The sequence below is a fragment of the Sorex fumeus genome, unplaced genomic scaffold, assembly GCF_029834395.1.
Source record: "Sorex fumeus unplaced genomic scaffold, SorFum_2.1 ptg000003l, whole genome shotgun sequence".
Taxonomy (NCBI): domain Eukaryota; kingdom Metazoa; phylum Chordata; class Mammalia; order Eulipotyphla; family Soricidae; genus Sorex; species Sorex fumeus.
Genome location: NW_026606060.1, coordinates 47,686,693 through 47,699,038, shown reverse-complemented (window position 1 = coordinate 47,699,038; position 12,346 = coordinate 47,686,693). Strand labels below are relative to the sequence as shown.

The window sequence follows — 12,346 nt, the reverse complement described above, 5'->3', positions numbered from 1 at the left end:
AGGGAGAGAATCAGACATAGAATGATTGCATTTGTGGGATATAAAAATGCATAGTATGAGAATAATATACAAAGGCAATAAAAATAAGGGTCAGAAGAACTGGTCCATGGTAGGAAGTTTGCCACAAGTGGAAGGGGTAGTGCAGTTAGGACAGGTAAAAGACCACTGTGATAATGATACTTGGGATTGATCACTCTGGACAAGAACTGGGTGTTGAAATGAGATAAAGTGATATGCATGATAGCCTTTCAGTAACAGTGTTACAAACCTCACTGCCTAAATGGAAAATAAGAAAGAGAAAAAAGAAGAAGAAGAAGAAGAAGAAGAAGAAGAAGAAGAAGAAGAAGAAGAAGAAGAAGAAGAAGAAGAAGAAGAAGAAGAAGAAGAAGAGAGGAGGAGGAGGAGGAGGAGGAGGAGGAGGAGGAGGAGGAGGAGGAGGAGGAGGAGGAGGAAGAGGAGGAGGATCTGCTCTTGACAGACTTGTGGGGGAGGGAAACTGGGAACCTTGGTGGTGGGAAATGTATGTACATAGGTGAAGGGATGGGTATTGGAACACCGTATGACTAAACTCAATCATGAACAATGTGTAAATGTGTATCTCAATTTAAAAAGTGAAATAGTGTAAAAATTATGAATCCTGCTTTCTCACACACAATAATCCATTCAAAGAGACTAAATAGAACATATTGATCCAGATGATAAAATTCTACTACAGTTCAAACGTAAGTATAGAGGGGAATGGGGAAGTGGTACTTTATATTATTCCTATTATTATAGAATATCTGCATGGGAAAGAATCCCAAATCAGATGGGCCATCCTCTCATTTCATGGTGCCAACCAGAGACCACCACTTCATGGCGGCTGAGAGCAGTTTCTTTCCATCATATTGGCCCTGTCCAGAGCACGGTCTGAGTCCTTCCAGTGGGAATAGAGCTGGATCTGAGATGCTACAACAACTTAACATTTTTAATTATGATTATTAGACATGCATTCTAACATCTTTTAGGGGAAAAATTTAGCACATCCAACCCCTGATTTCAAAAACAATCTTGCTTAAGTCATGGTTCTTTGTGTTTGTTTTGTCTTGTTTCTTTGAGTAAGTTGATGTAGGGGAAAATGAAAATTGAAGGTAAAGAGTGGTACAGAGTGTTCATGGATATGATAACAGTGATGAAGGCTAAAGTGAATAAAAGTTTAGAAAACACTACATCGAACTTGGAACACTATGGCCTGATATGACCTAGCATCTATTTTGTTGCATTATTATAAGTTAAAATGTTTTCTCTACATTTTTAAGTGGTGAAAAACTAATATTTCTGTGGCATGTAAAAATTTGATAAAATTCTAATGTCAGTTTCCATAAGGGTCACTGGCACTTAGCCCTGCCCATTTGTTTATACATTGTCTCTGGCTACTCTATAGAGAGCTAAGTAGTTACAACAGAGACCCTGGGACCAGTGAATTCCACTCCATCTACCTTCAGACTGTCTGTTACACTGCTTTCTTCATGGCCCTAATTCTCAGCTGATGATGACAGACAAGGGAAGACTTATAAATAAATCCACTGACTAGGAGGAGCCCTCACTCCTGTAAGGTTAAGGCTTCAGCTTCATTATTTTTTAAATGAGGTTCGAATCAATTATCACAAAGAGCATTCCTGACGGTCTATGAAGTGGTCTTTTATGGTCTACAGATCTAAAAATCACAAAAAGCTTTTGAATCAAAGCATCTTGCAGTCATAGCTGCAATCAGACAGCTGCACTCACCACACGCAGTGGAAGGCAGGGAAACTGAGTCGGTGGGGTTTCCTCAGAAGTTAAATGTCCTGCAGAACCACATTTCCTCCCACACTCATGAACACTGCAGGGACTGTATCTCTTACCTCCACGAGGCCTTGCAAGATCCTGACACACATGACGCAGCCGTAATGTACTCGGGCAGCAGGAGGGATAAACATGTTCAGAGTGGACGTTAAGAAGATGGCCGCCCCAAAGACCCTGTAGGACCAAAGTTGTGTCACTGGCTGGGCGCCGGCATTGCAGGACCACCCAATAGAGTCTGAAGAAACAGCTTTGGGAAATATGCACTCATCCTTCCTGAAATCCATATATTCAGGCACACAGGATACACAATTATATAATAATGCAAGAGCACCTGGAACTATTGGACACACACTTTATCTGTTTTATGGACAGCCTTGGGCCTCCGACCAGTGTCAGCTGCTACAGCCTGAATTCCTCAAGTGACAGAGATATCCCTACTTCTTAGGCTGCTCATTCTGTCTCAAGGGACCAAACACCTCCCACAGAATATCCACTTGTATTAAACACATCTTGCCACCTAGCTGCCAACCCCTACTGCTCACTTGACAAAACCTGTACGGAATTAGGTGAGATTAACATAGAACACTACATCCTCAGGTAACACAGTGGCCAGGCCCTTGGAAACTGAAAATTTTAAAGAAATGACATAAATTGAAATTTTTTTAACCCCAGGCCCATGGGTACAGATAAGCCTAAAGCACCACTGGCATCATTCTGATCCTAAAAATATCACCAAACTTCTTCAATAAAACCCCAAACACTTCTAGTATTACACAATCACATGATTTACTCATTCACTGATTTCCCAGTCCACTTATCCCAATTCAGGATTCCCATTCAGGACTGCAGGTGGCTGGGGTCTATTCTGGAAGCTCAGGGTACAATAAGGGCTTTTTACTGAGTAGTACATTCTACCATTCACACACACACACACACACACACACACACACACACACACACCCCAAGACTGGAACAACTGAGATATTACAATGACCCTACTGTCCATCTTTGAGGTGTGGGAGGGAACTAGTAGGGTACCCAGAGAAAAAGATTAGTAGATATGCGGAGAACACGCAAACTCAATATAGACAATGGCCCTGACAGGGAGTCGATTTTTTTCCCCTCATTGGCATTATAACAAAATGACATTGAATTAAAAGACATTATTTGAGGACCTGCTGTGTAAGGCATCAGAGAATGTCACTGTTCAAGAGCCCTCAAACATCTGTAGTCTGGGAGCCACATGGGGCTAGTGGTACCCTGGAGCACACCATCCTTGCAGAAAGAGCATCTTCTGGAGAAAACTGAGACCTGACTGCCCAACTCTCAGTAATTTATGTGCAGTTTCCTCCCAAAGCTCTGGGGCACTGTAGCCACATTGAGAGTGACTGGGCCATGTCTTATCTATTGGGAACAGTAAGGGAAGCTTCACAGTCAGGATATTGTTAACAGATGCAGTGGTGTCTGTTGGACATGAAGTACAGCTATAAATTTTGAAAGAGGAGGAGAAAGACACTAATAATCTAACCCAATACTCCATTTGATAGGTGAGGCCTATTACTGAAGTCACCCAGTGGGTTACTTAAACATTGTTTCTCCTAACTCAGTTAGTTGCTCTTTTAGCTCCTCACTTAAAGACAACTGCAAAAGGGGCTGGAGAGATAGTGCAGGGGATAAGGCATTTGCCTTGCATGCAGCCAACCCAGGTTCCATAGCAGCACCGATCCCTGAGCAGTGAGCCAAGAATAAGCCCTGAGCAGAGCTGTGTGTGATCTAATAACCCAAGGCCCATGCCTCCCAAAGGTGATTACAAGATAAACCATGTTGAACCAATAAAGTAATTAAAAAGTAACCTTTAAGAGTTGATCCTTTGGAATCCGTATCCATGAATCGCATCTCCTGGTAATGCTCTGTCCGTCATCCCACCCCCCCCCCCCCATGCCGAGAGCAAACCATACAGATTGTGTAAATCAACCCAGCTCTGACATGATCCCTGTAGGGTTTTTGTTTTTCAGTGTTTCTTACCTGTTAGCTGCAAACTTGTTGGAAATGAAGCCACCTGGAATTTGTGTCACAATGTAACCCCAGAAAAAAGATCCATGGATAAGACCCACAGTCTCCGGATCCCAGTTAAACTGTGCTATCTGGAAATGAGAAATTAGATACAGTTGTGCCTGTAAGAAAACACTCAACCACTATTTTTCACTGATGACCTTACATAGTATCTAGGAGATCTTCCTTTCATCTCTTCACTCACAAATATTATGGAAAGTGTTTTGTTTGCTTGAGACAGCAGAAGACATAAAATTAATCGCTGCACTCGTAGACTATCCATCTGGTGAGGAGAGCTTATGCACCAATTAAAATATGCAGATATTCACACCAAATAAACATAACCATAATATGTAAAGATATATACAGCCAAATATTCACATTAATGTATATGCAGCCAAGTATATATAGATATTGATATAGATACACATACATTATCACCCCAAGTGGTAAGAGCAAAATAAAAAAAAACCTGTGAAGGAAACAAAAAACAAGTCACAGGCTCAATAGTTTGTTTATTAGGTTATTCAGAGAACCAACCGAGTGAGAGCACAAGAAAATGAAAGTCTTAAGTCTCATATATTGATGATAAAAAAAAAAGTACGCTCTACCTACCTGTAGGCTATGTGAGGATAAACAGCAAGGATATTTCTAAAAGGTTATCTCTGTGCACAGATATTTTGCACTTAGCACATTGAAATACTGCCTGAAAAATAAATTTAGCTTCTTTCATATGCATCCTCAGCAACTTCATCATTATGGAATTGGTAGCTGTTAGGATGATAATGGCAACTAAATGCCCTTCCACAGTTCATAGGCCACTGAAAATGTGATTTTCTAGGAACAAGATAACCTTTCCTAGCTATCTTCCCCAGACAAAGTATCTATCTCTTTTCAGACTCCTTGCAAATGTTCCTCCCTCCAAGGAAGCACTATGATTTCTGTGTCCAGAGTCGAGTCTCCTTCCGTGCACCGTTCTCAGCTCGCCAAACACGGATTCATTTCTCACATGGGCTGGCAAGCCACTCAAAAGTGGTGGCCGTGTCCTTTTGCCTTTCTAACCTCAGTGCCCCAAATGAATGCCTGGGGTATAGAAAGTGCAAGAAGAGAGAATTAATGAGTAGCTTTTAAAGGCATAGCTGTGGGGCTGGAGCAATAACACGGCCAGTAGGGTATTTGCCTTGCACGCGGCCCGACCCGGGTTCGATTCCCAGCATCCCATATGGTTCCCTGAGCACCGCCAGGAGTAATTCCTGAGTGCTGAGCCAGGAGTAAATCCCTGTGCATTGCTGGGTGTGACTGCAAAAGCAAAATAAATACATAAAATAAAATAAAATCATAGTTGTTCCTGAGTGGAAAGGGACTCTTAAATGTCAGCATACATTTCCCAAACTTTCACCAGCTTCTTTCTTCGGTCACAGTTTGTTGGGTATTCATTTTTTTAAAAATTTTTATTAGTGAAACACCATGAGGAACATTTGTAAGTTGTAATTTGTAAGTTGTAGACTTACAAATTTTTGTGATTGGGTTTCAGTTATACAATGATCTAGTACCCATCGCTCCACCAGTGCCCATTTCCCACCACCATGGATCCCAGTATCCCTCCCACCCCCCGTCCTCCCCCCCAATCCCACCCTGCCTCTGTGGCAGGGCATTCCCTTTTGTTCTCTCTCTCCTATTGGGTGTTGTGGTTTGCAAAAGAGGCATTGAGTGGCAATCATGTTCGGTCTATAGTCTACTTTCAGCATGCATCTCCCATCCTGGGAGGATCCTCCCTTGTTCGGTATTCAATCACTCATTTGGTCAACGTGTACCCAGTGCCTGCCATGTGCCAGGGCAGATGCCTATGTAAGTTCTTTGTATATTTCAAAGCTTATCACCATTAAACTAAAAATGAGTCTTTACATAACTGAGACTACTATTTTTTCTACCATATATTTTTCACATATTTGCAAGACCAACCCATCCATTCATACTGTTTCTCTCTCTCTCTCTCTCTCTCTGTCTTTCTCTCTCTCTCTGTCTTTCTCTCTCTTTTCTCTTTCTCTTTCTGGAAGATTATTTTTAAATATCTCAATGTCTCAATGCAAAATATCCAGTTTCTCTGCACCTCCCCACCCCCCCAAAAAAAACAAACAATCAAAGGCAAAACCAGAAGCCATTCAGAGCCTCTCCTAAAACAAAGAGAGAATCTTTGTTGTCAGGTTGAACAATGCTTGCAGAGAGACCAAGCTTTCTTCTGTCTGTACAAGAGATAAACGGCATGTTATAGGTTGGAGTTCTGCTAAACTTCTGAGATACTACTAAACATATATTTTTGAGAAAATGCTATCAAAATATTTGAGATCTTAATCAGTTTCTTTTGGAATCCAGAAAACAGAACCATAGAAACTTGAAAGAGGACACGAGTATTGTTGCTTGGGTTTATCAACTGTCTCTTCCTTATGCCTCCAAGCAGACTATTGACCTAGGCCTATCTCTTCAGGCAACAAACAACTGCAAACCAGCATCTCATTTTGAGCTGAGCTGCAGCAGCTGAGTTTTAATTAGCTGTTCACAAAAGGCTGGGAGAATACATGTGATACCCATCTAAGACCTGCTAATATCCATCATTCTTGATTTTAAAAATGCATGACACACCCCCACCCACTCTTACATGCCGTCCCACCCCTGGAAAAAAGCAAACAACTGGGATGTCCTGTTAGATCTGCTTCAACTTCATCAAAAAGAGATGAGTTCGTTGGCTTTCTCCAACAAAATAATTTCCAAGAGAAAGCTCGTGTTCTCCCTTGACTATTCTCTCTCACTTTCTTTCTTTCCTCTCACATTTCTGTAAGTAAATTTCTTTCAATAAGGCAATTTTACTTTACGGAGGGAAAAATTAGTCCGGAGAATCACCCTGGTGCTCTCTTCCTCAGGCAGAATAATTTCTTAATGGAAAAAAAAATTATTAGTGAAAAAAAAATCCAGGCTACCTAAAGACTTCCTTTTTGTTGTTTGTTTTGGAACCACACTCGACAGCATTCAAGGTTTATTCCTGGGTCTGCACTCAACAATGACTCCTGCTAGGACTCAGAGGACTTTATAGGATGCCTGGGATCAAACCCAGGTCAGCCACATGCAAGGCAAGTGCTCGACCTGCTATACTATCTCTCTGGCCCAAGACTTCTTTTTTTAAATGGATTGAAATAAAAATTTTCCCAAACCAGTTTTTAGCAGAAACTAGTCCAAGTCATGCTGGTAGAATAAAAGCGGTCTAAAATCAAGTCTTGCATGCTAAGCTAAATGAGTCAGAAAGAGAGGGAAGACATAGAAGGATGGCATTCATCTGGGGAACATAAAGTAGCAAAATAAGAGACTAGCCCCCAAGAATAGCCGAGATAAATATCAGGAGGTTTACTCCATGGCTTGGAGGCCAGCCGCACACACTAGGGGAAAAGGTAGCTCAGATAGAGAAGGGAGCACCAAATAAAGGGTGTTGGGAGCATCCTCCCAGGATGGGAGATGCGTGCTGAGAGTAGACTATAGACTAAACATGATTGCCACTCAATGCCTCTTTTGCAAACCACAGCACCCAAAAGGAGAGAGCGAACAAAAGGGAATGCCCTGCCACAGAGGTAGGGTTGGATGGGGGGATGGGGGGATGGAGGGTGAGAGGGAAGCTGGGACCCGTGGTGGTAGAAAATGGGCACTGGTGGAGGGATGGGTACTTGGTCATTGTATAACTGAAACCCAAGCACAAAAATTTGTAAGTCTACAACTGTTCCTCATGGTATTTTACTAATAAAAATTTTTTAAAAAATCAAGTCTTGGAGACACTCTCTGCCTATATGTCCCTTGGAAACTTTGATAGGATGCTGTCCAGGAAAGGTTTCTATTTCATACGGTACCTTCTTTATAGTACAGTACAGTCCACAGAACAGTGAATTGTCAGGTGAGGAACCTATTCAAGGATCTTTCATTTAAACCCTTCAAATGTCTCTCTGCCAAAGGGAGTTCTACCTGGACCCTTCCCTTGTGTGTGTTTAGCTCAGTGAAGCATGTCATTTGGGAATCCACTGGATATACATTTTCATTTTCCCTTAGAATCTTTCCTTTTTTAATTGAATCACTGTGATATAAACTCTTGTGATCTTGATACTCCTCTTCACCTTTCATTTAAGAGACAAACCAAATTTTACATTTCCAGTGACACATGAAAGCAATACAGAGCACATCAGCATGTGCTTGTTTATGACTACAGTGGCCTTTGTTTTGGGTTTAGGGGGGAAGGGAGTTTGGGGAGCACTCTACCTGTTCACATTACAGTCTTACACACTGAAAACACATGTTCTCAATCTTCCTTAGGAGGTCTTTTAATTAAAGCATTATATACATACACACAGGCTGTTGTGTCATTTTCTTTATTCACTATATTGTTTGTAAAATACATTCTTACAAAGTGATCTTTGAATGGTCGTTGCCTGCCTTTCCAACACACTGGACTTCTAGGGAGAAATTTGACTGAATAGTCACCACAATGTAGCACAGATTTGACTGGCCTGCCTGCTGGAGTCACACAGCTCACTGGGCTAAGCACAGTGACCCCTCTGGACCCTAGAATTCCCACCAATGGGTGCTAACTCCCACACTCGTACAGCTGTCTCTCAACCTGGGATCCATCAGTGGAATCCTGTAAATTATGAACTTGAATGAGAAAAAAAATTGACATCTTTGTTTTTACTAAAATGTAATTATTTCTTGTCATTTTGAATATAGATAACAAACCATCCCCAGTACCCACCATGCTACCTCTAAAGGGGATTAGAAATCTGCTTGTAAGACAACTGGATAAAGAAACTACAGTACATCTACACAATGGAATACTATGCAGCTGTTAGGAAAATTTAAGTTGTGAAATTTGCTTATAAATGGATGTAAATGGGGAGTATCATGCTGAGTGAAATGAAGGAGAGAGACAGATATAGAATGATTGTGCTTTTTCTGTGGTATATAAAAAAATAATAATAACGTGAGACTAATATCCAAGCTCAGGAAAAACAGGGACCAGGAACACCTGGCCAATTGTTGGAAGCTTCCCACAAGTGTGTCTGGGGCAAGGGAAGTTAGAATAGAGAAGAGACAAGAATGACAATAATAGTTAGAAATTATCACTCTGGACAATAACTTAGTGTTGAAAGTAGATAAAGGCATACACACCTTTCAAAACCAAAACCATTAATGTCCAAAAGAAAAGAGAGAGAGAGAGAGAGAGAGAGAGAGAGAGAGAGAGAGAGAGAGAAGAAAAGCACAGAGGCAGAGGCAGGCAGGAGACAAACTGAAGACACTGGTGGGAGAAATGTACACTGGTGATGGGATGGAGCATTATATGGCTGAAACCCAAACATGAACTGCCTTGTAACTGTATCTCACTATGATTCAATTAAAATTTTTTTAAATCTGTTTATAGCAGATGACAATTGTTGCTGTTGTCTTAAACTATTGTTTATCTCTCAAATTTCAAATTATGGCAATTTGGGAGACAGGAAAACAGAGCAAAAAGCTGGAACACATCCTTTGCATGCAGGAGTCCTGGGTTTGATCCCTAGCACCACGTGGTCCCTGTATCAGCCCCCAAAATAGCCCCTCACAAGAACCAAAGGGTATGGCCAAAAAATATGTAAGCAAATTTTAAACCCATCACTAGATTTTTTGGCATCCTACTTCCCAAAGGAGTCCATTTGTTTCTAAATCCCAAATTTTATTTTTAAAGCTTTCCATATCGGTATATTAATATAATTTGTTTCTTTATAATAGCATGATTTTTTTTCAGTTCTGTTATTTAAGACCTTCTATTTTGGAGCCAAAGAGAAAGCTCAGTGGACTGAGTGCATGCTTTGGATATAGGGGGTCCAGATTTGATGTACAGCACCACATGATACCCTGAGCACTGTAGTAAATGACTCCCAAGCACTGAGGCATGACTGTCCCCCAAGCACAAACAAGTATGACCCAAGCCATTTCTCCAAGTGAAATCAAACCAATAAATAAAACATTCTTTTGACAGGGGCTGGTAATTGTTCACCAGGTTATTCAAGAGGTCAAAGGCAGAGAAAAAGCAATGTCCTTTCATCAGCCCTGAGGTCTGTACTCTCTCTCTTGCTCACTCTCCCACAGTCCCCCATAGAAGTTTTTTTTCTCCCTGCTCAAATTCCCTTTGTCAAATGTTTCCTCATCCTTCAGGTTCAAACATCACTTTTCCTGGAAAGGTGTTCATGATCTCAAAGTCTGAAAAAGGTCCCCTCTCACAAATCCCCAAGCATCTTCTCTCACACCAAATAGCCCTTCACCTCCAAAACCCCCCAGCCATAAAATTTCAATCACTGACTTGTTTGCCTCAGTGAGGACCAGGGTCCAGGTACTCTTTTGCCACCTGGACAAAGTGCAGTGCTTTTCTTCCTGTCGCAAAGCCTGTGCACATAGGCAAAGTGTCCCCATGGTAGACCCATACTGACCTGAATTTCTGGTTTTCCATCCACATACACAGTGCTGTTGTTGACCATTTCCACAATGGCTACTCCAAGATTGCACCGAATCCCAAAAGATATGCAGAAACCCAGCCCACTCATGATGGCGATAATGTAACGCTTGGGGATGCCCCAGCAGTGGCAGCTGCAGAGTGGGGGCCCCTGCCTGGATGCCTGCACTGGCCTTCCTTCTTCATTCAGCTCGATGTTATCTTCTTCCTCATTTGTCCCATCGATTTTTCTACAGTGGAGAAATAAAGGGAATAGAGGAAAAGTCTGAATTAAAGAGAAGTGAAAGTTTAGTAGGCAAAACCAAATTTTAAAAATATTTTCAGGGGCTGGAGCAATAGTACAGTGGTAGGGCAGTTGCCTTGCACGCGGCCAACCAGGGTTCGATTCCCAGCATCCCATTTAGGCGTCTGAGTACCACCAGAGGTAATTCCTGAGTGCAGAGCCAGGGGTAACCCCTGTGCATCGCCGGTTGTGACCCACAAAGCAAAAACCATAAAAATAAAAGTGTTTTCAGAGAAGAATCAAAACAGAATTCATCTGCCTTTCTAAAGGTTGTTAGTATAAGCCAAAAGGTTGATGTAGCCCAAGTGTTCAGGAATGGAGAAGTGGAAAATGAGACATGGTAGATGAATACTGTGAACAAATCAGCTAAAGAATAGGTAGAATTTTGTTGTTTGTGACTTGATTGGAACTGAAGGGGCAGTGCTAAGCTGAACAAATAAAAAGACCAAAGACAAATACTAAATACTAAATGACTGACTCATACGTGGATACTTAGACATTAAAAAAAGAAAAAAGAGGGTAAGATGATTTTCTTGCTGACAAAAGGCCCCAACTTGATCCCAGCACCTCCAGGAGTGATCTCTGAGCAGAGAGCTAGGAGTAAGCTCTGAGCATCACTAAGCCTGACTTAAACCTCACACCCCAATAATAATTTTTTAAAAGAGTGAAAGCAAGGACCAAGAGATCATAGAGGAGTTAAGTAAGTTGCTTGCATGTGACTACAGTTTGATCCCTGAACACCATCAAGAACCATCCCAGAGCACAGAGCCAGGAGTAACCCCCAATAACACTGGATAACCAATGACTTAATTTTTTAAAGACAAAAAACATGTGTGTTTCCCATGTACAAATAATGAAAAAGAACAAAGAGGTTTTTTAAACTTTTTTATTGAATCACTGTGAGATAGACCCTTACAAAGAGATTTATTTAAAAATCCTTCTCACAATAGTGACTCAGAAAACCAAGTTCCCTGGAATCAGCTTAATGAAAGAGGTGAAAGACCTATACAAAGAAAACTACAAAACATTATTTTAAGAAATAAAAGAGGACACCAGGAAATGAAGATACATCTCATGCTCATGGATTGGAAGGATTAAAATTAAAATGGCTATACTCTCCATATCACTGTACAGATTCCATGTAGTCTATATAAGAATATCCATGCCAAAAAAAAGAGATAAAAGGCATCACTTTCCCCAACTTCAAACTGTAACTACAAACTCATAGTAATCAAAACAGCATGATATTGGAATACCTCGTATCAATGAAATAAAGTTGAATATTTTGAGACAGACTCTCAGGTAGACCTGAATCCATAAGTAACATAAATGTAAACATAGGCAGAACATTCTATGACATTGAAGGTAAAGGCATATTCAAGGATGAAACACCACTGACCAAGCAAGTGAAAGCAAAGATAAATAAATGGGACTACAATGAACTTCTGCACCTCAAAGAATAACCAGGATACAGAAAGCCCCTGGAATGGGAAAAATTATTTACCCAATACCCATCTGATGGGGTCAATACCAAAGATACGTAAGCCACTGGTAGAACTTTACAAGAAAAAAAAGTCCAACCCCATCAAAAAATGGGGAGAAGAAATGAATAATTACTCAAAGAAGAAACACAAATGGCCAAAAAGCACATGAAAAATGCTCTGCATCAC

General features: G+C 41.0%; 1 protein-coding gene and 1 non-coding gene across 2 annotated transcripts in view; one reads left to right on the top strand and one right to left on the bottom strand.

Moving 5' to 3' along the window:
• The window catches only part of SLC17A8 (solute carrier family 17 member 8), a 46,637-nt gene that overhangs the window by 20,705 nt on the left and 13,586 nt on the right, over positions 1-12,346 (bottom strand). Inside the window, exons 2-4 of the mRNA XM_056117443.1 lie at positions 10,371-10,623; positions 3,850-3,968; positions 1,884-1,998 (exon numbers count right to left, since the gene is read on the bottom strand). Of these exons, the coding sequence (XP_055973418.1) occupies positions 1,884-1,998; positions 3,850-3,968; positions 10,371-10,623 (487 nt within the window). The remainder of the gene's footprint in view (positions 1-1,883; positions 1,999-3,849; positions 3,969-10,370; positions 10,624-12,346) is intronic.
• Positions 3,047-3,316, top strand: LOC130029275 (small Cajal body-specific RNA 13). The gene has a single exon (XR_008793303.1). It is a non-coding gene; the product is annotated as a small Cajal body-specific RNA 13 (non-coding RNA).